The 27767-nt window shown below is 35.9% G+C and overlaps 1 protein-coding gene across 1 annotated transcript in view; it reads right to left on the bottom strand.

Annotated features, from left to right (window-relative positions):
* The window catches only part of LOC144976230 (uncharacterized), a 37384-nt gene extending 28791 nt beyond the window's left edge, over positions 1 to 8593 (bottom strand). The window contains exon 1 of the mRNA XM_078920408.1: positions 8537 to 8593. Coding sequence (XP_078776534.1) covers positions 8537 to 8543 — 7 coding nt within the window. The 5' untranslated portion in view covers positions 8544 to 8593. The remainder of the gene's footprint in view (positions 1 to 8536) is intronic.
* Positions 8594 to 27767: the final 19174 nt, after the last annotated feature.

Genomic DNA, 27767 nt, shown 5'->3' with positions numbered 1-27767 from the left:
CTCGAAAAGACTGTTATATAGAATGGTGTGATCTATTCTGTCGAAAGCTGCTGACAGGTCAAGTAAAGTAAGCATGGATACTTCTCCTCTATAAACAAGACAGTTTAAATCATTGATAATTTTCAGTAAAGCACTTTCAATACTGTGATATTCTATATAAGCTGACTGATATTTTTTCAATTAAATTGTTAGATAAATAAATGTGATTTTAACTGCCTTAAAACAATATTTCAAGAACCTTAGAAATGAATGGCAAATTTGATACGGGGGGGTAGTTTTTTAAATCATTAGGGTCAAGGTTCGATTTTTTCAGGAGAGGGGTGACAGATGCTTTTAAAGGCAGATAGGTACTATTCCAGAGCAAAGGGATTGTTTAATAATAGAGGTAATTATATCTAAGGTTGAGTCAAGACATTCAAAAAGATTTGTTGGGATATGATCTAATGAGCAGTACTTAGGAGGAGAAGATATGATGACATCACGTACTTTAGATGAACTAACTGTTTTAAAATCGGTAAAAAGCAGGCCTTTATATGACATGCTAACAATCAAATTTTCTTCATTTTGGCACGAGTCAAGCTTACATCTAATCTTAGCAATTTTTTCTTTAAAATAGTTTACAAACACGTCTGGTCAAATATTTCTATCTATGTTGCCTGACATGACATTAGTTTTTAATAATATTGATAGGAGGAACGCACAAGATCAAATATATTCTAATAGCCATATCTTTACGTATCAGTCAAAAGTATGAACGGAGGTTAACTATTTATCTTGCAACTTATTAATAACATTTCATAACATATTCCATAATAGTAAACCCATTCATCTTAGATATAAACACACACCAAACGGTCTAAAAAAATAACAACGAGCAGTGTAACATAGACTTTATTTATTTTCTTGTATATGTGTTAACAATCAGCTATTGTTATCAGAGCGAGCTTGCGGGATTGTCACTCATCCAGTATTTTGAGTGGACAAATTTCTAGTGGTCAGCAATCTTGGTTTAACCTCTTCCCCCCCCCTCTCTCTCTCTCTCTCTCTCTCTCTCTCTCTCTCCCTGTCGTGGATGGCTATGTATGTATGTGTCTGTGTGTACAAGAGAGAGAGAGAGAGAGAGAGAGAGAGAGAGAGAGAGAGAGAGAGAGAGAGAGAGGCTATTCGTGAAGTTACCAATGAAAGTGAACAGTTATCCTCTAGTCACATCTTAGACATAAAGCCAACTGAACGGTCAGGTCCACATAAAATTTAATTTTTATAAAGCTAACACGAATTGGTGAATGGATTTTACTATGAAAAAGACAGCGTCTGTTCAACAGTGGGGACTTTCCACCTATCCCACAATATACGCGTCGTGGCATAGCGCTCGAGACCGCAACGCATCTAGTTGTGCGTTGTGCTGTGACGAAGCTTTCGGGCGAGTTCGCGCACAGACTACCGTCCTGTGTTATCTATGGGTTGGCGACCGTAAATAATATAATGATAATAATAATAATAATAATAATAATAATAATAATGATAATAATAATAATAATAATAATAATAATAATAATAATAATAATAATAATAATAATAATAATAATAATAATAATAATAATAATCTTTATTGTCCAAATAAAAGGCAATTCATGTAAGGTAAACAATGCTCAGTTTTTGTTCATGGTATGAACATCAAGACATTTACAAATACAGACACATACATACACAAACATACACGCCAGCACATTGTTTCTACAATGTATACAAAAGAAATGAGGGTACGTACGTACGTGCATACGTGCATACGTGCAAACATACATGCATACATGCATACATGCATACATGCATACATACATACATACATACATACATACATACATACATACATACATACATACATACATACATACATACATACATACATACATACATACATGCATGCATGCATACATGACACTGGATCTCTGGAACATGAAAAGCAACACATAAAAGAACAACACAAAAAAGCCAACAAAATACCAAAAAAAAACAACAACAAAGCAACCCCCCCCCCCCCCCCCCCAAAAAAAAATAAATTTTAAATACCAATACAAAACCAGAGATCAAAACACTTGATCACACACAAACCAAATGGAAGACTGTTGAAAATCTCGGTGTAGCCTGTTGGACCGGTCAGCGGGTATTAAAAGAAGAAAAACTTAAACAACGGCTGCTTACAAAACACGTACACTATATGGATTCGGCGCCAAAACATCTCCGAAACCCGACTCATCAAACTTAACAACACTCTAGTACTCCCAATCCTTACCTTCAACAGCGGGACATGGGTCACCACATAAAAAGAATTGAATTATCTTGATACATTCCACCGTCGAAACCTTTTAGGAATCAAATGGGATGACAAAATTTCAAATGAGATCCTCTACCAACGCTGCAAATGCGAACCACTCAGCACCTTCATTACAACTTCCAGGTGGGGCCTCTTCGGACATAATCTAAGATCAGACCATAACATCCCAGCAGAACTTTCCATGGACCAGTATTTTAAAGAAAGAGGGGCACAGTACCGAGGCAGAAAACCACAGGGACCTTGCCCACTATAAAGAAGCGTGGAAACAGCTCATTGCCGCAATAACCGGGGTTGACAAACCGGAAAAATCTGCGAACGGCGTTCATAAACATTTTATTACTTACAAAAAGGACTTGCTAAAATTTATGTGGAGAACCCGCAATTGCTGAGAAATAAAGGTTGATACGATTAGGCAGTAATCTATTATACTGATTATACTACTGTATTGTGAAAATTAACATAGATCGAGACGAATCTTTTGAAACATCAAGGATCAAAATAGGTCCGGTATTAAAGTCTGTTGGTGAGCACATATGAATATGGCAAAAGGGTGGCCAGATAATAATTTCCAACGTCAAATGATCGATCAAAATGCTCTAGCGAACGTAGACACCATTTCTATGTGCTCTCACGAGTGATAGGCGTGGACGCCGTCACGCTGTTTATATACATTCAAATAAGAGAATGTAGACACTACCTTCTACTCTATCTAATCTTATTATAATATTATATATAATGTATGAAGACAATGTCAGATTTTTTTTGTAATTTTAGATTTAAAATCTAAATTTAAGATTAATAAATAATTAAAAGAATACTAATCAAATTGACAAATCATAGAAATGTAGATAAAGATTTTTATTTTTAAAAATATGAATGTAATTTAAATGATAAATCACATTATTTTTGATAGTTCGAGACTTACGAACTATTTTTTTTTAATAAAAAGAAGGGAGTTAACTCTTTATGTGATATCTGTGACTGGTTAAGTTAAATGAATGGAGAAATCGCAGTATTTTCAGAATAATAAAGGCTATTACGAGGAGCACTCATCAGTTTTTATTTTTATACTACTATATTGTGAAAATTAACGTAGATCGAGGCAGCTGCTTCTAATCGCGCTACACTGCTATGGTAGGATGATCTACCACATAGCAAATTCCTCGCCGCATTTTTGTTCGGTAGCGAACCCTTCGTCACAACGCAACGCACAACTGGATGCGTTGCGGTCTCGGGCGCTTTGCCACAACGCGTATATTGTGGGATAGGTGGAAAGTCCCCACTGTTGAACAGACGCTGTCTTTTTCATAGTCAAATCCATTCACCAATTCATGTTAGCTTTAGAAAAATAAAACTTTATGTGGACCTGACCGTTCAGTTGGCCTTATGTCTAAGATGTGACTAGAGGATAACTGTTCGTTTCCATTTCTCTCTCTCTCTCTCTCTCTCTCTCTCTCTCTCTCTCTCTCTCTCTCTCTCTCTCTCTCTCTCTCTCTCTCTATATATATATATATATATATATATATATATATATATAAACATTTCTCTCTCTCCCTTTTGTACACACACACACACACACATACATAAACACCCATGCAAGACACACACACACACACACACACACACACATAATAAAAGGGGTGGGGGAACTAAGAATGTTGACCAGTAGATATTTGATATTTGTCCAATAATAATAATAATAATAATAATAATAAAAATAATAATAATAATAATAATAATAATAATAATAATAATAATAATAATAATAATAATAATAATAATAATAATGATAATAATGATACACATTTATACAGCGCTCATTGCGTGTAAACACAAGCTCTGAGCACTTTACAATATAAATTATCAATTTAAAAAATGCAATGAAATGTATTCATAGCCAAATCAAGTGTCCATGGCGTCAATAAAAGAAAATACAGTAAAGATGTGTCTTCAGATTTTTTTTAAAGGCAGGTAAAGACTTGCACTCCCTCAGACCACGTGGTAGTTCATTCCAAATCTTGGGGCCTAACAAGCAAACGATCTATCACCAAACTTTGTTCTTGATCTTTTTCCCGAAATTTTCGTTTGGTCATTACATGGTCTTAAAGTGTAATTTTCAAATTTACACATGACCAAGTGATCTGTGAGATAGACCGGTGCTATACCAGTCAAACACTTATAAACAAGACACGCTGCTTTGTAATATGAGCGCTTTTCAATGGGCAACCAGTGGAGAGAGGCCAGCAAAGGGGTTGCATGATCAAACTTTCTTTTGCCAAAAACTAATCTTGCTGCACTGTTTTGCAGTAGTTGTAATTGTTTTATAAAACCATGAGACAAGTTGACAAGCAGGGAGTTAAAATAATCTAGTTTCGAAAATTTTCAAAGGTCAATCGATGAACAATCAGTGCCAGTACTTTGGAAAACATCGATTGTCGTTCCAGTTCCAAAAAAGCGTTGTCCGACCGTATTGAACGACTTCCGTCCAGTGGCGCTTACATCGCTTGTAATGAAATGTTTAGGAAAAAAATTTAAAATCTGAGCTCCTACAAAAATGTTATGACCTGAAATTGCTAGATCCGTACCAATGTGCATACCAGCAACATCTCAGTGTAGAAGACGCACTATTTACCGCCACAAATTCGATCTCAAAACACCTTGACCAAACGCCCTCGAATTACGCCAGAATCCTGTTTGTCGACTTTTCGTCAGATTTTAATGCCATGAACACAGATATTTTGCTTCAAAAGTTGTGCAACATGGATATTCCAAACTACCTTATTAAATGTTATAAAGAGTATCTGACCCAGAGACCGCAATGTGTAAAATTGGGTGAACATATCTCCAACAAAAGAACGTTGTCGAACGGATGTCCCCAAGGCTGCGTGTTCCCCAATCCTGTACATCTTATACACCAACGACTGCAGACCATCCTTTGAAAATTGTTTTATAGTGAAATATGCAGATGATACTGCTATTCTTGGCTTATTAAAAGATAAAGTTACCGAAAAGAATTATTTCAAACAAATAAATATATTCACCGATTGGTGTAAACAAAATCAGCTTGAATTAAATGTTGAAAAAACGAAAGAACATGTGTTTGGTGTAAAAAATAAAAACGACTTAAAGTGTGTGGCGATCGGTAAAAATGATGTTGAGATAGTTGACTATTTTAAATATTAGGAATAACCATTGATAGTTCCCTCAATTTCTCTCAACATATTAATATAATATCTAAGAAAGTTGCCCAAAGATTATACATCCTAAGGAAATTGAGAACATGTCAAGTAAGGAAGAAAACAATGTTAAGAGTTTATGACTCATTGATTAAAAGTGTAATTGCGTTTGGCTGCACCATATGGTTTGGAGGATGCCGACTTAAAGTTAATCAAAAATTTCAAAATCTATCAAAGAGGCATCAAAAATAATAAACCATCCTCTTGATGGAGTAGAAATAATTCATGGAAAAGCAATAGAAAGGAAAGCATTCTCAATTACCAACAATAAAAAACATATTTTATACCATGAATTTAGTCTTTTACCATCTGGGAGAAGGTTTTATCAGATTAAATGTAGAACTAACAAGTATAAATCAACGTTCGTTCCATCAGCAATAAAAATTTTGAATATTTCATATGGTGCAGAAAAACCAAGGATTGATTCGTTGACTGATAAACTGATTAATTTATTTAATATAAGATTAACTGACCAATTGATAATGATGCTAATTTTTGGTGTCGAATTGCCACAATCGTAACAAATTGAAAACGAAATGAATATGTTTATGTTGCGTATATCGCAGTTGTGAAAGAAAGAGAGGAAGAGAGAGAGAGAGAGAGAGAGAGAGAGAGAGAGAGAGAGAGAGAGAGAATGAGAGAGAGAGAGAAAATAAGTAGGAGTGAAATATCTGTTCAATGTTATAGTTATCGTTTAACGTTATAACAAGTGTAACTAAATGACAAATTGCCATATTTATGGACAATAAAGATCAATTATTATTATTATTATTATTATTATTATTATTATTATTATTATTATTATTTTATCATTATTATTATTATTATTATCATCATTATTATTATTATTATTATTATTATTATATTATTATTATCATTATTATTATTATTCTTAAAAAATGAGGGAGACAACCAATGTTTTACATGTTCCAATTGTATTATACTGACGGATCGAACTGATTATCTTCAATTGAAATTATAAAGATTTACAGAGAGCAGAAATGTGAGCTGACATTCTCATTTCTGAATCAAAATAGACACCCACATTTTTCACAGTCTTTGAAACTTTTATCTTTTCACCCCCTATCAACACGTTAAGACCATCATTCACCTTCAACTGCCCTCTCTTTCCCACAATCATCACTTCTGCTTTTGACTCATTCATTTTCAATTTTTTTTGCATCCATCCACTCTTTTACATCCGTCACACATACTTCCACACGTTTCACAACATTTTCGAGATTTTTTCGAGAAGTATACAAAACGAAAAGATTTGGACCCAAAACAGAGCCTTGGGGAACACCAAAAGACAATGTTTGTTGATAATAAAGTTTATCTGAAATCATAACCTGTTGCTCTCTGCCATCTAAATAAGATTCAAACCACTACAAGACAGTCCCAGACAAGCCAAAATGTATATTAAGTCGTTTATTGAGAATGCCATGATCAATAGTATCAAAAGCCGCCGAAAGGTCTAACAATGTCAACAGAGAAACAGAACCTTTATCTAAAACATCAAGCAAATCACTCGCAACACAGAACAGAGCAGTTTCTGTGCTGTGGTAAGAACGATAAACTGACTGAAATGTTTCCCATAGATTGTGAAAGGCGTCTGAGTACAACTTTTTCAAGGATTTTAGACAGAAATGGCATATTTGATTTCAACATCGAGGTTTTGCTTTTTATGAGAGGCTTCACAATTACATGTTTATAGTTATCTGGGACTTGTCCTGAGATAAGTGACTGATTTTTAATATGAGTTATGCAGGAAGACATAATTTCAAAATATTAGTTGGTAAAGGATCTAAATCACATGACTTCGAGGGAGATGAACAAATTATTTTAGAAATCTCTTCTTCAGTTGTTTCTTTAAAACAGGAGAGTCCCGTGAACCCGAAAAAGGTTGGAAATTTACATCTTCATTTTGCAAGAGGTCCAAATTGTTCTGAATTTTTTTTATTTTTCCCGAAAAGAAATTTGCAAATGCATCCGGCTGTTTTTCTACCGGAATATTAGTGGGTACACACGTGCCCTTTTCTTCCCCTACAAGTTCCTTTGAAACAGAAAAAAAATTCATTAGTGTCCCTCACTGATGATAATTTTGTGTTATAGTAGTTTCTTTTTGCTATTTTGCAGGTCCTTTTATATTTATTCTTTTTGCTATATATATCAGTCGATCAATCTCAAGGCCCGATTTTTTCCACGATGCCTCCCGCATGCCTCTTTTCCCTGTTGGTAATTTTTGCACTCTGGTTAAACCACGGGGACGGTTTCCGGAATTGATTACTCTCTTTGTCTTTGGAGCATGCCTGTCGATGACATTGCGCAGTACGTCGTCCGTTTTCTGTGCTGTCGGTATATCCAATCTTCCTAGTTCCTCTGACAGATTATTTTTTTAAGGAACGAATGTCTATTCTTTTAGTATTCCTTGACAGTATCTTGACTTTCTTTGCTTTTTCTTTGATGCATTGGAGAATCAAATAACGGGATTAGTGACACCCCCGCACGCTCGACGGACAACAATAGCTAATTGTTTACCTCAAAAAGATAAGAAAATAAATAAAGTGGATGCTACACTGCTTGTTATTTTTTAGACCGTTAGGTGTGTGTTTACGGATTTAATCTTATGGCACTGGGCTTGTAAATTGTAAGTCGAAGGTTCATATTTAGCTGTGGCCGTCCCAAATTTATGTTCATGGAGGTGGTTCTTTACTCACATCCTCTCATCATGTGTGAAATGAATATCAGAGTAGACCCCAATATTGTCTCTGACGACAAGCTATTTTACGCATTACAGCCGTCATATAATGTGTTCAATCAATGGACACTGTTGTTGGCTTGAGATCTCACGTAAAGCGCTTTAGGCTCATAAAGTGGATATTGCTTTGCTTTATACGTCTCACCGAAGGAAATTGAATAAAACAATTGTTCCTTATCATATTCGTCATAAAAGGGAAAATGTTCTCACCTTTCATCGGTGCAAAGATTTAACTCCGGCAATGAAAAAATACAACTGATGTATGCCGTGATAAAATAAGATATTTATATATGAATAACATGGCCAAAGCGTTACATAATTTACATATCTATGAAATAGATACAACAGGTTTGCTTACACAGACATCTGTTCTACAGTGGAATCCAATCCATATAAGCCATCCACCCAACCGGGCATTACTAATAACATATTAGATGATTGTTTTGCCGCAATTTCGCTGACAAAGCGTCATCTTAAAACTTTGGAGGTGCAACTTTTTTTAATATGTACGTTGACTAACAGGACCCCATTCTTGCTGAAATCTCTCATAGTTGAGATTTCATTGAAGTAAACATGTCCTGGCTACAATAGTAGTATAGTGATGCTGAGGATAAATGGAGAAGAGCAATCGAGCGGAATAATGGAATAAGGATGAGAAAGAGCAAATGAATAAGAATTTGAAACGCTTTAATTAGCGTGAAATTAAATCTGTTGCTAGAGATTGATACTCATAGTTAGTTAAAAGGTTTTATGTATAGAGATAATAATTTTAGGGTTCGAATCCTATAGACCACTGGAATAGTTTGTTAAAGGCTGCTGTTGTAGTAAATCAATAGAGTTGTATTGTATCCATTGATAGATAACATTAATGGATGGAAATAGTTATATTTTGATTGAACGGTGATAGCGCATAGCGTCTTGGGTTCAAATCCTAAAATCTTCGTTTAAAAAAACGTATCGTTGAAATGGTCTCCGATTCTATCACACATTGAGGTGTTCTCGAGTCTGGCTCGATGTTGAAACCTCGTAATAGGCTCTTTACTCACATTCTCCTAATGTGTTCAGGATAAAACGAGTGCCTGGTCTTTGACAGCGTTGGAAAAACATTGTAATATCGCCTAAAAGGCGTCATGTCTCGTTCTATTTGTTTCGTGTTGTTGTTCGTCAGCGATCCTTTTTAAAGCGCGTTGAACCTCTTTAATGGATATTACGCTAAATAAATGTTCATTTAAAATAGCGTGTCCAATTATGCGACCGTAAAGATAATTTACCCACCGAACGACACGAGCAAAAGTTGGAATAAGAATTTGAAACGCTTTAATTAGTGTGAAATGTTAACTTAATCTCTTGCTAGAGATTGATGCTCATTGCAATTAGTTAGTTAAAAGGTTTTATGTATAGAGATAATGATTTGACACACGGACTTATTTAACTGTGACTGATTTTTAATAAAAATATTCTTGTCTGATATAATACTTGTACCCGTCATTTTCAACAGGCGGCGGGTTTCATGTTTTGTATCATGGACTTGAATTTTCTTTCGCAGCAAGAAAAATGTGTAATTTTTATGTTTGAAGTATAAATAAATGAAACACAACAATCATTACAATACACAATATTCATTGATCAAGTACTTAATACAATAACATGTCCTTGCTAAGTTACTCACTTCATGAAAGTGATTTTGATGAAAAAAAAAATCCAAAGACAACTCCATCACTTCATGTCGTATATTATGGTTATCATACCAAGACATAACCTTATTGAAAATGTAACAAAAATTTTGTGTAGGAATAGTAAATTTTATGAACCAGGTATACATTATCTCTATTTATGACATTAAACCATGAATCTTTAAATGCACATCTTCAGGGTTTAACACTATATTTACTGTACTTCTCCAGTAACATTGTCGAAGTTTTTAGATATTTGATACCACAACACTTTTAGATAACACCAGGTGTTTTTTCCTCAAATGTTATCGATCTGAGCGATAATATATTTTAGCCCAATGAAACGTTGTCATAACAGCTGCTATATTTTTTTTAGATGATAGCCCAAATGATCAGTAACACCCAATGTGTAAGACGTGCAGTCTTTAAGGCGGTAGTGTAATATCATACAAAAAATTATGTCAAATGCGTAGTAATACCTAATGGCGATTTACAAGACGGTCAAAATGTATTAAATAAAAGTTTTCAGGACAGAATGTATCAATTGAACCTAAGAAATTATTTTGTTAAAGGTCAAAATCTATGTGGAGTAATTGTTTTTTAGCTATAATTTATAAAATATAAGATTGATAGCAAAACGTTTTCTAGCCAAAACATTTGAAGTAAAAAATTGTTGGCTAAAAATGTGACGTTAAAGTTTTCTTACCAACATTTGGGAAGTAATCATTTTCAGGTCGAAATTTATGAAATACAAACTGTATGACGAAAATGTATGAAACTAAAGTTTTTTCATCAAAATAGTAAGAAAAAGTAAAAGTGTATGGTGAAAAAATATAAAATAAAAATTAAAAGTTTTTGTGGTCAAAATGTTCTCGGGTCAAAATGAGTGAAGTAAAAGATTTTTTGACCAAAATTTATAAAATAAAAGTATGCGTGTAAAAATGTATGAAATGAATACTTTCTATCCAAAATCTATGCAATGAAATGTTTTTAGACCAAAATGTTTGTAGTAGTAGTATCTGGATAAATGTATGAACAAAGTATTATTTCTAACAAAAATATGTGAATCAATAATTTTCCGACCAAATTGACATTAATCATGTCATTGATAATTTTAGAAGGACGACTAAAAAGGTTATACTTTAATGGTTACAAAATAAAATTGAAAATTATGGCAAAACTTTGGGTGTCGTATCCGACATCGCACCTCTACAACAATTGTAGGACATCTCTGCTTCTGTCTGTAATAATATAGGATCACCAGTCATTTCTGCTATGTCTCTACTCTGCCGAGGGGAATTCTGCAGGGTAAGTAGTCAGCACTTTGAAAATTCAAAACTTTCTGCCTTTGTCAATTCCTCGAGAAGGCATCAAAAAGCGAAAGACATGGAAAAGTCTTATATTTTGTAACGGTTTCAATAATTTATGATACAATACATTTACAGAAAACTATTACTACACACGTTTTGTCCAAAAAAGTTTAATTTACCTTATGAAGTTCTAGTAGAAAACATTTTATTTTCTCACATTTTGGTCAGAAAAAGTTTACTTTACATGTTTTGATCAGACAAATGTTACTTCGCAAAATTGGGCCTGGAAAATTTCGTTAATACAATTTATCCTGAAAACTTTTATTCCAGTGGTTTTGACGTTCCTACAATTTTGTCAACAGAATATTCTAATTGTATAAATTTTGACCCCCTAAAAATTGTTTACTTCATATATTTGGCCAGAAAACATTCATACAATTTTTAGCCAGAAAACTTTTACTTCACATATTTTGATTAGAAAATTAAATTTTGTACAATTTGGAGAGAATATGTATTCTGATCTCGTAACCGTTGGTCATAATATTATTATATTTTGGTCAGAAAACTTTTACTTTACACATTTCGACCAGAAAAATTAAATTTCATACAATTTTTGACAGAACATTTTCATTTCATAATTGGGCCAGAACATTATTACTTTTCAATTTTTGCCCAGAAAACGTTTACTTTACGTATTTTTACCACCAAACTTTTACTTCACACATTAGGGTAAAAAAAGCAACAACAAAAACCTAGTTCATAAAATTTAGCTATAAACATTAAGTACATATATATTATTCAGATATAAAATATTACGCCATAAAATTTATCCTGAAAACTTTAATTTCAAGCATTTTGATCAGAATATTTTTTCTCATACATTTTAGCGTGTACAGCCTTCATTTCAGTAAATCTTTTTCATTTTAAAACTAAATTTCATAGTTTTTGAACAGAACAGTCTTATTTCATAAATTTTGACCAGAAAACTTAATCTCTAACTTTACAGTTTTCTAGTCACGAAAATTTTACTTCACACGTAATTTTAGAAAACTTCCATTTTGGCATTTTTGTCAGATCACTTTTGTTTCCTGTATTTGACGATAAAACTTTTACTTCACTCATTTTGGGTCGACGTCTACGACTTTATTACCCTAATTTAATCTTTTGGGTTGGTTTTGGTTTTGGTTTACAAAACTACTAAGTAATTCAAGTTACCTTTGGAGATAAAACAGTGAAAAAGAGAGGGTTACAACCCTCAGCTTACCAAACCTGCATTTGAATTACAATTCAAATGCAGGTTTGGTAAGCTGTTTTTTCATTGGAAATAGGTCGAATCTTACACGTTTTGGTGAGATTTCTATTTCATATCCCTTATCTTATCTTTCAGATGACATTGATCTTGGTTTTGGTTTTGATTTAGATTTTGGTTTACTAAACTACGAAGTGATTCCATCGAGTTTCGGAGCTAAAACAGTGAAACAGAGAGGATTGAACTTCAAATGCAGGTTTTGAATAACCTCTTCCAAAACCATTTAGGTTTTGTAAGGAGTATTATATTTTTTTGGAAATAGGTTGAGCTAGGGTTTGAACGGTCTTGTTCAAGGATCGCCCGCACGCCTGTAGTTGAGGCTATTTGGCCCCTGCCGGGGAGAAGAACAAAGGTTTACTCATAAACGTAAACCTTTGTGAGATCGACACTAATCATGTCATTGATAATTTTAGAAGGACGACTAAAAACGTTATACTTTAATGGCAACAAAATAAAATTGAAAATTATGGCAAAACCTTGGGTATCGTATCCGACATCGCACCTCTACAACAATTGTAGGACATCTCTGCATCTGTTTGTAATAATATAGGATCACCAGTCATTTCTGCTATGTCTCTACTCTGCCGAGGGGAATTCTGCAGGGTAAGTAGTCAGCACTTTGAAAATTCAAAACTTTCTGCCTTTGTCAAATCCTCGAGAAGGCATGGAAAAGTCTTATATTTTGTAACGGTTTCAAAAATTTATGATACAATAAAATTTCAGAAAACTATTACTACACACGTTTTGTCTAAAAAAGTTTAATTTACCTTATGAAGTTCTAGTAGAAAACATTTTATTTTCTCACATTTTTTTTAGCCAGAAAACTTTTACTTCACATATTTTGATTAGAAAATTATATTTCATACAATTTTTGACAGACAATTTTCATTTCATAATTGGGCCAGAACATTATTACTTTTCAATTTTTGCCCAGAAAACGTTTACTTTACGTATTTTTAGCATAAAACTTTTTCTTTTCACATTTTAATTGGACAACAACATTTCAGACAATTTGGTCGGAAAATTATTGCTTCACATATTTTTGTTAGAAATAATACTTTGTTCATAAACTTTATCCAGATACTTCTACTACAAACATTTTGGTCTAAAAACATTGCATAGATTTTGGATAGAAAGTATTCATTTCATACATTTTTACACGCATACTTATAAATTTTGGTCAAAAAATCTTTTACTTCACTCATTTTGACCCGAGAACATTTTGACCACAAAAACTTTTAATTTTTATTTTATATTTTTTCACCAGACACTTTTACTTTTTCTTACTATTTTGATGAAAAAACTTTAGTTTCATACATTTTCGTCATACAGTTTGTATTTCATAAATTTCGACCTGAAAATGATTACTTCCCAAATGTTGGTAAGAAAACTTTAACGTCACATTTTTAGCCAACAGTTTATTACTTCAAATGTTTTGGCTAGAAAATTTTTTGCTATCAAGCTTATATTTTATAAATTATAGCTAAAAAACAATTACTTCACATAGATTTTGACCTTTAACAAAATAATTTCTGAGGTTCAATTGATACATTCTGTCCTGAAAACTTTTATTTAATAAATTTTGACCGTCTTGTAAATCGCCATTAGGTATTACTACGCATTTGACAGATTTTTTTGTATGATATTACACTACCGCCTAAAAGACTGCACGTCTTACACATTGGGTGTTACTGATCATTTGGGCTATCATCTAAAAAAAATATAGCAGCTGTTATGACAACGTTTCATTGGGCTAAAATATATTATCGCTCAGATCGATAACATTTGAGGAAAAAACACCTGGTGTTATCTAAAAGTGTTGTGGTATCAAATATCTAAAAACTTCGACAATGTTACTGGAGAAGTACAGTAAATATAGTGTTAAACCCTGAAGATGTGCATTAAAAACATTCATGGTTTAATGTCATAAATAGAGATAATGTATACCTGGTTCATAAAATTTACTATTCCTACACAAAATTTTTGTTACAATTTCAATTAGGTTATGTCTTGGTATGATACGACATGAAGTGATGGAGTTGTCTTTTGATTTTTTTGTTCATCAAAATCACTTTCATGAAGTGAGTAACTTAGCAAGGACATGTTATTGTATTAAGTACTTGATCAATGAATATTGTGTATTGTAATGATTGTTGTGTTTCATTTATTTATACTTCAAACATAAAAATTGAATATTTTTCTTGCTGTGAAAAAATTCAAGTCCATGATACAAAACATGAAACCCGCCGCCTGTTGAAAATGACGGGTACAAGTATTATATCAGACAAGAATATTTTTATTAAAAATCAGTCACAGTTAAATAAGTCCGTGTGTCAAATCATTATCTCTATACATAAAACCTTTTAACTAACTAATTGCAATGAGCATCAATCTCTAGCAAGAGATTAAGTTAACATTTCACACTAATTAAAGCGTTTCAAATTCTTATTCCAACTTTTGCTCGTGTCGTTCGGTGGGTAAATTATCTTTACGGTCGCATAATTGGACACGCTATTTTAAATGAACATTTATTTAGCGTAATATCCATTAAAGAGGTTCAACGCGCTTTAAAAAGGATCGCTGACGACCAACAACACGAAACAAATAGAACGAGACATGACGCCTTTTAGGCGATATTACAATGTTTTTCCAACGCTGTCAAAGACCAGGCACTCGTTTTATCCTGAACACATTAGGAGAATGTGAGTAAAGAGCCTATTACGAGGTTTCAACATCGAGCCAGACTCGAGAACACCTCAATGTGTGATAGAATCGGAGACCATTTCAACGATACGTTTTTTTAAACGAAGATTTTAGGATTTGAACCCAAGACGCTATGCGCTATCACCGTTCAATCAAAATATAACTATTTCCATCCATTAATGGATACAATACAACTCTATTGATTTACTACAACAGCAGCCTTTAACAAACTATTCCAGTGGTCTATAGGATTCGAACCCTAAAATTATTATCTCTATTAAAATTATTATCTCTATACATAGAACCTTTTAACTAACTATGAGTATCAATCTCTAGCAACAGATTTAATTTCACGCTAATTAAAGTGTGTTAAAAGTTGTTGGGGGTTTATAAAAGCTTTTGTCATCAATTCTTTTGAGTTTTGATTCAGATGTAAATTTTTCATTAACCCAATCAAAATGTTTCCAAAAATGATATTGGGTAAAGAGAATATGACTGTAAAACATGACATTGGGTTTAACTCGCGTGGACACACGGACATTGTTTATCGATCGTATTTCTATTTAAGTGATCCTACGTGAAATTTCAATGAAATCATTCACCTCCCAGGTATTCTAGTATATATATATATATATATATATATATATATATATATATATATATATATATATATATATATATATATATATATATATATATACTAGTAAAAAGCCCGCAATTTCGCGGGGAAAGAACTATTTTCATTCGATATTGCCAGAATCATTTTCTTGATTAGCTTGATTACGATTAGATGCACATTTTAATCGATGTGCTTGTCGTCGCTGCCATGCTTTATTCGGCATGATTATAGTTTACCACGCTTTTCTTGGGAGTGCTTTGCACTACCTTCAATACTTCACAAATTAAAATGGCGGCCGAGAATCAAAACAATGGTCAAATTAGGAAATTTCAAACTTTCACAAATCTGTCAAGGTTTGTTCTAGAGTTTTTTAAAACGCTTTTATATGATGACAAATTGAATAAATAAACGCCTGACAAAAGATCAACGGTGAAAATACAAATTGAATGAATACTGGGGATGTAGGAGCTTTCGGAATGTCTCCCCTTTACTTAACTTATGTGAGGTCAAATGAAAATCTGAAGCGGACGCGATAAATATCAAGTCCCCGAATCTGTCTACTTTTGGTTTGTTCGGGCTAGAAGCTAGACCGAACCAATTGACAGTTTGCCGACGACGTTTAACTAAATATTTCCCAGGGCAATAATTATCACATCGATCGACAGTAATATCAGCAGTAATATTAGTTGATGTTGTTAATCGGTGAAACTTGTTTAAAATTTCTGTAAATCCGAATACCGTTATGTGATCAAGTGAATTTTATCACTATGAATGCCACGATTTGCTGAAAAATGCCAATCTGACAGTTCCTAGCAAACACCCCCCCCCCCTTGCTCACGAATTTCTCTACTTGATGGACCCCCCCCCCCTTTTTTTTTTCTTCCACGCAACCACATTCCAAAACACACATACACACATAAATATAGATATTATGCGCTTGGCTAAGAAGCTCATAACATTGCCATCCGGAAGTATAACGGACCAACACACAAAACTGTGTGTATCCATGAACGTTTATAGTCGAGTTAATACAGTTCAGTGAGCATTACTCATAAACGCGGATGGCAAAAAGAATAACAAAGACCTGAGTGACGTCATCTTCGAACTATCTATACACCACACACACACACACACGCACACACATAAACATACACGCAATGAGAACACACTACTACTACATAACAACACTGATCACCGCTAAATCAACACAACGGAAGTAAGGACTCTACTGGACAGATAGAGCTAAGGGTGTGGCCATGAGTGTGTTAGTGTCTTCGGTACATTTTTTATGATATCTGTTTGACTTAACGAACTTTCAAACTGAATTTTTTAATTCAGAAAAGTGAGTGGAGCAGGCACTTATGTTGGTAACAACAAGAGATGAAGTGAGTAGAAAAGTGCCAGAAGACAATAGAGAATTACTTTTCTGAATCAAAAATTCACCCCATATACCGGAGCATACTCAATGTCTCAATCGTTTCTATGTTATATGTTTGTGTTGAGAATATTGGCTATGAAGCTTAACTGCTGGCCAGGTAACTTCGCGATGGTTGTGTGGCGAACCCGCGGTCTCCAGAAGTCGGTGAGAGAGAGCTCTAGAAATGTTCTGAGTTTGATAAGAATATTATAGTGTTCGTGGATAGCTCATACGGTAGAGTCACGCTCTCACCGGCCAGGCGGAGTTGTCGTACCAATAAAGTCTCAGGTTCAAACCCCACCACCGCCGCGAAAATTTTTATTCTCTATTGTCTTCTGGCACTTTTCTACTCACTTCATCTCTTGTTGTTACCAACATAAGTGCCTGCTCCACTCACGTTTCTGAATTAAAAAATTTATCCTATTTATTTGCAATGTCCCGTAGTTGCTGTGCAAAGCGATTTCCCAATCTGTGCCCCGTCTCGCCAACGTAACATGTGTTACAATGTGCGCATCTAATGGCATACACAAGTTTGCGATCTGCATAGCACCTTCAAGATCTTGTGATGGTCCAAACTTTCTCCGGAAATGCAATGGTTTTGTCTTGGTAAGGGTGCTCACACGTCCTATATTTAGGCCTCATGCATCTGTGGGTTGTAGGTCCATTGTCTTGTGATGGCTCAAGACAACTGCGTACAAGCAAGTCCTTTAAGTTCCAGTCTCCTCTATATGCTAGCAACGGCAGTTGAGAGAAATCCTTCCGGGTGTCCTCATCAGAAGACCATAATTGTTCATCAGAATTTTTTTGCCTTAGTTAGCATGAGGGTGGTGCGTAAGGACCAGGATGGGGCGCTTGTTTTGACGTGGCTGTTCATGCTTGGCTGCAAAGAGGATTCTTTTGTAATGCTACGAGTTTTCATAATAGCCTCTTCTAATACTCGGTCAGGGTAATGGCGATCCCTGAAGAAATTTAACACGATGTTTCGCTGTCTGGTGAATCTCTCATTATCCTGACTCAGTCTTCTAAGACGGAGTATCTCGCTAAATGGAATGGGGTCCTTGAATTTTTCGGGTGGAACGATCCATAGAGCAGGTAGCTGTGTCTATCTGTCTGTTTATAATGTGCAGTTGTACAAACGCCAGTGTCAGTGAGGGTAGTAGTAATGTCTAAAAAGATTATCTTCATGTTGGAGATATCAAAAGTGTATTGAATAGATGGATCGAAGGTGTTCATAGCGTGAATGTATTCTTCAAGTGCAGGGCGGTTCTGGTGTAGGTCCCGTGTATTGCAAAGCAAAAGTCTCTTCCAGACAACCCATAAAGAGGTTATCATACGATAGACCCATATTCGTTCCCATGGCAACACCTGATATGTGATGAAAATATTCTCCGTTGAATTCAAAAGTGTTGAGGGTGAGCACTTCCCATAACTTTGGACGATTTCTGTAGGTTTCGGAAAAATCAAGTACTCTTCTGTGTCCACCTCCCATATTCTCGGCTTCACTCTCCACTGGTATCATCCTCTCGTAGTCCCAGGTTCATTCCCCATTTGTGTCCACCTCCTTTAGCTCAGGTTCAATAGCCTCTGGTGCCCACCTCCCATAGTCCGGGTTCAATTCCCACTGTTATCCATCTCCCAAGTCCCAGGTCCATTTCCCTCTGACATCCTCCTCCTATAGTATCATGTTCACTCGCGATGGCTGCTCACTTCCCCTAACTTCGGAAGTTTCCGTAGGTTTCGAGAGTTTCGGAAAAAGGAAGTACCCTTCTGGGTTCACTCCCCACTTGTATCCAATTCCCAAATTCCCGGCTTCACTCTCCTCTGGTATCTATCTCCCCTAGTCCCAGGTTCATTCTCCATTAGTGCCCACCTTCTACAGTCCGGCTTCAATTCTCACTGATATCCGTCTCCCACAGTCACAGGTCCATTTCTCGATGATATCCTCCTCCCATAGTTCCATGTTCACTCCCCACTGGTGTGCACTTCCCCGAGTCCCTGATTCACTTCCCACTGCTGCTCACTTCCCATAACTTTGGTCGGATTCGCGGATTTCGTAAAAAAGAACACCCTCCTCCTCCAATAGTTCCAGGTTCACTCCCCACTGGTGTACACATCCTGAGTTCCTGGTTCACTCCCCACTGCTACCCACTTCCTATAACTCTGTCAGGTTTTCTCGGGTGACGTCGGGTTTCGGCGAGTTTACGACGAGCTTGAGGGGGCTATGCAGTCGCTTGACTGAGATGTTTTCAAGGAGGGTATCTTCTACCTGGTCTCATGAGTAATGGTTTGAAACCACACATACATTTTCTCACGGTCCTAACGGCATAATGTCATATACATTAAGGACAACAAGACAGGAAAATTTGCCAGACCCTCGGAATTACCACACCAGCCGTCCATTGTTACTGAGATCAAAAGAGTAAGCCGCCTGCACCAGACCCCTGACTCGCACTCTTAACTACTTTCTATGATGCCGTTAGCTATCCCATTTTACCTAAGATTACCACATTTATGACCTCGCTAACAACCGATTCAAATGATCAGTCAAAAATGTGAATCTAAAATTATGGATCTGATACTTCCTGCTAAAACCCGAACTCCTGCCACTTTTAACTAAAAGGAGAAGTACAAGTCATCTTCGTTCTTTCTCTTTCATTTTGGCTCGAGGCTTAACCAGACTTCTGTGACTTCTGGATCACATCCATAAGCTCATTTTCACCATGGACGTCTTCTATTCCACATTCAGATGGACTACGTGCAGTTAGACATTTTATAGTTCGACATGCTGTGCAAATATCAGCACTGATGCCATTGTCCGTCTCACAGAATTAGTGCTCACCCTCAACACTTTTGAATTCAACGGAGAATATTTTCATCACATATCAGGTGTTGCCATGGGAACGAATATGGGTCTATCGTATGATAACCTCTTTATGGGTTGTCTGGAAGAGACTTTTGCTTTGCAATACACGGGACCTACACCAGAACCGCCCTGCACTTGAAGAATACATTCACGCTATGAACACCTTCGATCCATCTATTCAATACACTTTTGATATCTCCAACATGAAGATAATCTTTTTAGACATTACTACTACCCTCACTGACACTGGCGTTTGTACAACTGCACATTATAAACAGACAGATAGACACAGCTACCTGCTCTATGGATCGTTCCACCCGAAAAATTCAAGGACCCCATTCCATTTAGCGAGATACTCCGTCTTAGAAGACTGAGTCAGGATAATGAGAGATTCACCAGACAGCGAAACATCGTGTTAAATTTCTTCAGGGATCGCCATTACCCTGACCGAGTATTAGAAGAGGCTATTATGAAAACTCGTAGCATTACAAAAGAATCCTCTTTGCAGCCAAGCATGAACAGCCACGTCAAAACAAGCGCCCCATCCTGGTCCTTACGCACCACCCTCATGCTAACTAAGGCAAAAAAATTCTGATGAACAATTATGGTCTTCTGATGAGGACACCCGGAAGGATTTCTCTCAACTGCCGTTGCTAGCATATAGAGGAGACTGGAACTTAAAGGACTTGCTTGTACGCAGTTGTCTTGAGCCATCACAAGACAATGGACCTACAACCCACAGATGCATGAGGCCTAAATATAGGACGTGTGAGCACCCTTACCAAGACAAAACCATTGCATTTCCGGAGAAAGTTTGGACCATCACAAGATCTTGAAGGTGCTATGCAGATCGCAAACTTGTGTATGCCATTAGATGCGCACATTGTAACACATGTTACGTTGGCGAGACGGGGCACAGATTGGGAAATCGCTTTGCACAGCAACTACGGGACATTGCAAATAAATAGGATAAATTTTTTAATTCAGAAACGTGAGTGGAGCAGGCACTTATGTTGGTAACAACAAGAGATGAAGTGAGTAGAAAAGTGCCAGAAGACAATAGAGAATAAAAATTTTCGCGGCGGTGGTGGGGTTTGAACCTGAGACTTTATTGGTACGACAACTCCGCCTGGCCGGTGAGAGCGTGACTCTACCGTATGAGCTATCCACGAACACTATAATATTCTTATCAAACTCAGAACATTTCTAGAGCTCTCTCTCACCGACTTCTGGAGACCGCGGGTTCGCCACACAACCATCGCGAAGTTACCTGGCCAGCAGTTAAGCTTCATAGCCAATATTCTCAACACAAACATATAACATAGAAACGATTGAGACATTGAGTATGCTCCGGTATATGGGGTGAATTTTTGATTCAGAAAAGTAATTCTCTATTGTCTTCTGGCACTTTTCTACTCACTTCATCTCTTGTTGTTACCAACATAAGTGCCTGCTCCACTCACTTTTCTGAATTAAAAAATTCAGTTTGAAAGTTCGTTAAGTCAAACAGATATCATAAAAAATGTACCGAAGACACTAACACACTCATGGCCACACCCTTAGCTCTATCTGTCCAGTAGAGTCCTTACTTCCGTTGTGTTGATTTAGCGGTGATCAGTGTTGTTATGTAGTAGTAGTGTGTTCTCATTGCGTGTATGTTTATGTGTGTGCGTGTGTGTGTGTGTGTGGTGTATAGATAGTTCGAAGATGACGTCACTCAGGTCTTTGTTATTCTTTTTGCCATCCGCGTTTATGAGTAATGCTCACTGAACTGTATTAACTCGACTATAAACGTTCATGGATACACACAGTTTTGTGTGTTGGTCCGTTATACTTCCGGATGGCAATGTTATGAGCTTCTTAGCCAAGCGCATAATATCTATATTTATGTGTGTATGTGTGTTTTGGAATGTGGTTGCGTGGAAGAAAAAAAAAAGGGGGGGGGGGGGGTCCATCAAGTAGAGAAATTCGTGAGCAAGGGGGGGGGGGTGTTTGCTAGGAACTGTCAGATTGGCATTTTTCAGCAAATCGTGGCATTCATAGTGATAAAATTCACTTGATCACATAACGGTATTCGGATTTACAGAAATTTTAAACAAGTTTCACCGATTAACAACATCAACTAATATTACTGCTGATATTACTGTCGATCGATGTGATAATTATTGCCCTGGGAAATATTTAGTTAAACGTCGTCGGCAAACTGTCAATTGGTTCGGTCTAGCTTCTAGCCCGAACAAACCAAAAGTAGACAGATTCGGGGACTTGATATTTATCGCGTCCGCTTCAGATTTTCATTTGACCTCACATAAGTTAAGTAAAGGGAGACATTCCGAAAGCTCCTACATCCCCAGTATTCATTCAATTTGTATTTTCACCGTTGATCTTTTGTCAGGCGTTTATTTATTCAATTTGTCATCATATAAAAGCGTTTTAAAAAACTCTAGAACAAACCTTGACAGATTTGTGAAAGTTTGAAATTTCCTAATTTGACCATTGTTTTGATTCTCGGCCGCCATTTTAATTTGTGAAGTATTGAAGGTAGTGCAAAGCACTCCAAGAAAAGCGTGGTAAACTATAATCATGCCGAATAAAGCATGGCAGCGACGACAAGCACATCGATTAAAATGTGCATCTAATCGTAATCAAGCTAATCAAGAAAATGATTCTGGCAATATCGAATGAAAATAGTTCTTTCCCCGCGAAATTGCGGGCTTTTTACTAGTATATATATATATATATATATATATATATATATATATATATATATATATATATATATATATATATACTAGTATATATATATATATATATATATATATATATATATATATATATATATATATATATATATATCTCAAGAGACGATGGTTTGCGCCCTGTATGGCTTGGGTCTAATGTTGAGAGCAGCGACGGGTGTGACTCAGCAGACCAATCCTTGCATGGCAGTCTCTACCACAGTTGTTGCACACGTAGTTTGACTGTGCGTTTGGTGTTTGGATCTGCTGCCTCTCTTTCCTCCTTGCTCTTCTCTCCTCAAACTTCTTCTTTCTCCACTCCTCATCTCTCTTCACTCCCTCCATCACCGCATATCTCCAGCCGCTGCGGTCGTCAGCAAGCAATTCCCATGTGTTTGAGCCGATGCCTGTCAGTTCCATGTCTCGTTTGCAGACATAGAATCGCAGAGCTGGACGACCAGTTGGTCGCCGTCCAGAAGCTAGTTCACTGTAGGCCTACATGATGTCTTTGGGTATGGGTCAGCGACATCTATAGTATATGAAGTCCTAGGTATGCGTCCATCGTCCATCCTGTGTACGTGACCAAGCCATCGCAAACGTCACTGGCAGAGCATGAGATGCATACTGAGGGAGTTTGCTCTTTCTAGCACTACATTGTTGGTGAGTCTATATATATATATATATATATATATATATATATATATATATATATATATATATATATATATATAATATGTATATGTGTGTATGCCTTTCAAATGAATGAATTACATTTTGCAAATGTACTATCGTAATATAAATGTTGCGCAATAGTAATATTATGTATATATAATACATATTATATTCTTGTGCTCTCTTATTTGCCTACTTGTTTTCCCACCCCACAAACATAATTGTAACCCGTTAGTAAAATCATTAAGATGAGATCAGTGATGTTGTGAAGTGGTTGTTAATTGAAATCCTTTCAATATCACTACTCATAAAGGGAAGCATGAAATTTTCACCCAGTCAAAGTTTTGTGCCTATATATTCGCAGATCTGTCTATCTACCCACCTGTTCGTGGGTGCATAACCAAGACCAAACAAAAAACCTTTTCACAAGCGTATGCCTGACCATTGCCTGCGGCTACCAACTCACTCTCACCGTCACAATTGGGCAAATAATTTGCAGTGCAATTGGCTCACGCGACATATACGAAACAGATATGAAACATTACATTAAATTGAACAATAAAAAAGAGAGCGGATGATAAACGGTATAAATATCTATAAATACTATGAGAGAGTTACCAGGTGACTTTTACACCAGTGGGAGCTTACTTTTTCTTTTACTTGTCTTATCTTTATTTGCCATTCTCCTACTGATCGCGACACAACGTTGGAAAAAATGCATTGATCACAACGGTGATCACATTCAAAAATAAAGTAGTGATCACGGTGACCACTGCTTTTAAAAAGACGAGAATCAATCCAAATATATTGAATCTATGGTCATTTTCCGGTTTTTCTTAGGACAATCCCCGTATATGATATGTGGCTCTTTATCATTTAATCTTAATAAGAGCAAGTTGGATTTAAGAACTTTGATAAACATTTTTTTATTTATCTTCGCATTTTTTGAAATTCTATTCATCACCAATTGTTACTAAACACCTAGCAATGATTTTCAGCATGTATTATTAGAAAGCTCAAGAAATTATTGTGCTAAAAGTTTACCAAAAACTAAGAGGTTTATCACTGACATTTATTAGGGGTGAAGACGTTATCAAGAAATTGTTGAGAATAATTGCACACTTTTGGCAGTTGTCGGACGTGAATTAGAATTTAATTTGTTTTTGAATAACTCATTTTAAACGCAGACAAATCTATGATCGATTTTAATCGCTCTGTCGGTTCGATTTTTATACATTATTTCAATTTCAGTCAGCGCTATTGTAATCAAATGGTTAATCATCTAGAAATAAGTAGCTGTTGTCTGCATTGTCCTTTTATAAACACACAAAATATTAGTAAAATAAACTACATTTTAAAAATCAAAATTCATGAAACCATATTATACAATTAAACACTTTTGTGTTTTATCAATGTTTAAAGGCCAACTGGTATAGCTTTAGATTGGAGCCTGCACCTAATTTTAAGCGCTGTGAGCATTAAGCAATATATCTGAGCTATGTTTTTTGTGTGTATAGTGCAGCTAGTGGCTATTTACACACCAGGGCCCGTTTTCATGAACGAGGACTAGATATAGTAATTTACTAGTGTAGTTAAACGACAAAAAACACATAATAGACTTATAATCAACGATAAATGTAATAAGACCTTATGTAGTGATAAAGAAATAAATTATAAACACTATAAGCGTGTACTATATAGAGAAATACAAGAGTATTCAAGAAATGGAACCATTCGATTCGACCAATTCAGAGCTTGAAATGCATATAACGCCCCAAGAAATAAATGAAGCCATACCGAAGCTCAATAACAAGAGATCGCCAGGTCTAGATGGCGTTAGAGCACAAGAACTAAAATTTCTTGACGACGAAGGCATGCAAGTACTAGCTGATATGTATAATAAGATATTTAAGACAAAACAAGTTCTCAATTTTGAAAATGGAAAACTCATTTTGCTAAACAAACCAAATATAAAGAAAGGCCCTTTAGAAATTTTGCGACCAATCGTTTTGCTATCCACGCTAAGAAAAGTTTTAATCACAATCACGCTCAACAGAACTAGAGAAAAGTTAGAGGATTATCTTTCACCTTCACAAAGCGGGTTTAGAAGAGATAGAAGAACTGCAGACATAGTATGGGCCCATCGGTGGCTGAAAGCCAGAACGGAGAAATATAAGGAAGAATTTACAATACTTGGAATCAATATGAGTTCAGCTTTCGACACTATATGTAGAACCAAAGCAGCTGGCCACCAATGCATTCAACCAACTCCAAAATTTATGGAATATAAATAACATAATCAGTGAGAATAAACGAATACAGATTTACGAGGTACTGATTATTCCGATATTGACATATAATTGTGGAACCTGGGGCCTCAGAAAAAAAGAACTTAGAAAGTCTCGATTCATACCACCGCAAACAATTACGTCAAGTAATCGGAATCTATTGGCCAGAGAAATTACAAATACTGATCTCTATGAAAAAACCAGGGTCCAGCGCTTGAGTACAATAATAAAAGAACAGTGATGGAGGCTACATGGTCACATCTTACGTCGAGAAGATAACATCTTAGCCCAAACTGCAATGACAGAATATTTCCTTCATGGCAACTAATATGTAGGGAGACCACCAACATCAATAGTAACTACCCTGAACCAAGACCTCTCTACATATCAGAAGTTTCTGGATTCAGATGAGGCCGAATTAATCCCTGAAGAACTAAGAAATACTACAGTGCCCTCCGTACCAAAGTCAAAACAAGATCTTGACAGCCTCAAAACTCTGTCCCAGGACAGCGACCAATGGAAACAATTAACAACATGGATGGAGAGAGTAGCTATACTTATCGACCATGATTGAATCACACAATTCTCAGCAAGCGGCATTCGGACTGCGAAGCTTACTACTTACTTACTTAGTAAATGACTTGCTAGTCTTAAGCCTAAACGGAACTGAGCAAGTGACTAAAAATCGGATTTCATGAACGCTTTTTAGACTAGCTGGCCTCTTGCCGAGAAGTGGGCGTTGTAAGGACGGTGACTAATTCAGCTAATTTGTGCTGGTAACATCCCGCTCTCTATTACATGATGGCATGTAAGATACCGCCTTCATACTGTCAACGCAAAAGATTTCGAAAGAGGAAATTAGCAATACATACGGTATAAATAATATTTCGTTCTTTTTTGTTTTAACTTAATTTTGTCATGATGAATCAAATCACGTGATATTGACTTTGGACTGATCCGACTACAATGGTGTCCATGGTCTATATTTAAGACAATAAAAGTTTCAATGAAACTTAAACAAATTGAACCAAAAACAAAAAAATAAATAAAAGATAAATTGTGTTCGGATGAATCACATTAATTCAGTCAGTTACAAAGCCAGCAGAATAAATTTTGTCTCATCTATACTTTCAAATAATTTTTAGGTTGTTCTTTGACTCAAATCTTTCGATTTCTAGTCTAACTTCACTCGCAACTCACGAGCCGATTAGATTTAGTCTTTTGAAAAGTTTTTGCTCACAAAAATGTATCCGATCTTATTGTTTTCAAAAGTCAGTGTCAATAGCGATAGGACAATTTTTGCCTCTGTCATTCGTAACCGACGTATTTTCTCATCTAAAAATAGCTACTATCTCGTTGACGCTATAACGTAACCTAGTAACTAGTCTCAGTCTAAGCTGTGAAGTCCTGCCTCAGCAAATGACTAAAACTTGTTCAAACTTAGTCCGAAGGTGCCGTGATTTTAGTCTGGGACTTGCTTAGTCAACTCACATGAAATCCGATTTTTGCAAGTCAAGGACTTAGGAGATAGTCAGAGAACCTCATTGGGGGTCCAGACATCATTGGCAGCCCTTGGTGCTCGCAGACATTGAAAGTGCTACTTTTGTAGTAGTCTAAGAGCCATTGTTCAAGCTTTTCTCTGTTTTCTTCTATGGCTGGGAAGGGCAGGATTGTTGGGAGGGGTGGTGGTTTCTGGCGAGGGGGACAATCGCAAGGGTCTTTGTCAGCAGTATTATTAGATTCACTATGTAGGGCAGATTGGATGGTCTTCATAGAGTCTGTTATTATGGCTGATTCTATTGAAGGGAATGAGTGGTGTATGATACCAAGGTCTTTGCAGGCTTCCATG

The sequence above is a fragment of the Berghia stephanieae genome, chromosome 7, assembly GCF_034508935.2.
Source record: "Berghia stephanieae isolate SIO BIC M18660-M18661 chromosome 7, UCSD_Bste_1.3, whole genome shotgun sequence".
Classification (NCBI taxonomy): domain Eukaryota; kingdom Metazoa; phylum Mollusca; class Gastropoda; order Nudibranchia; family Aeolidiidae; genus Berghia; species Berghia stephanieae.
The sequence above is the reverse complement of the archived record's forward strand: the minus strand, read 5'-3'. Positions and strand labels throughout refer to the sequence as shown.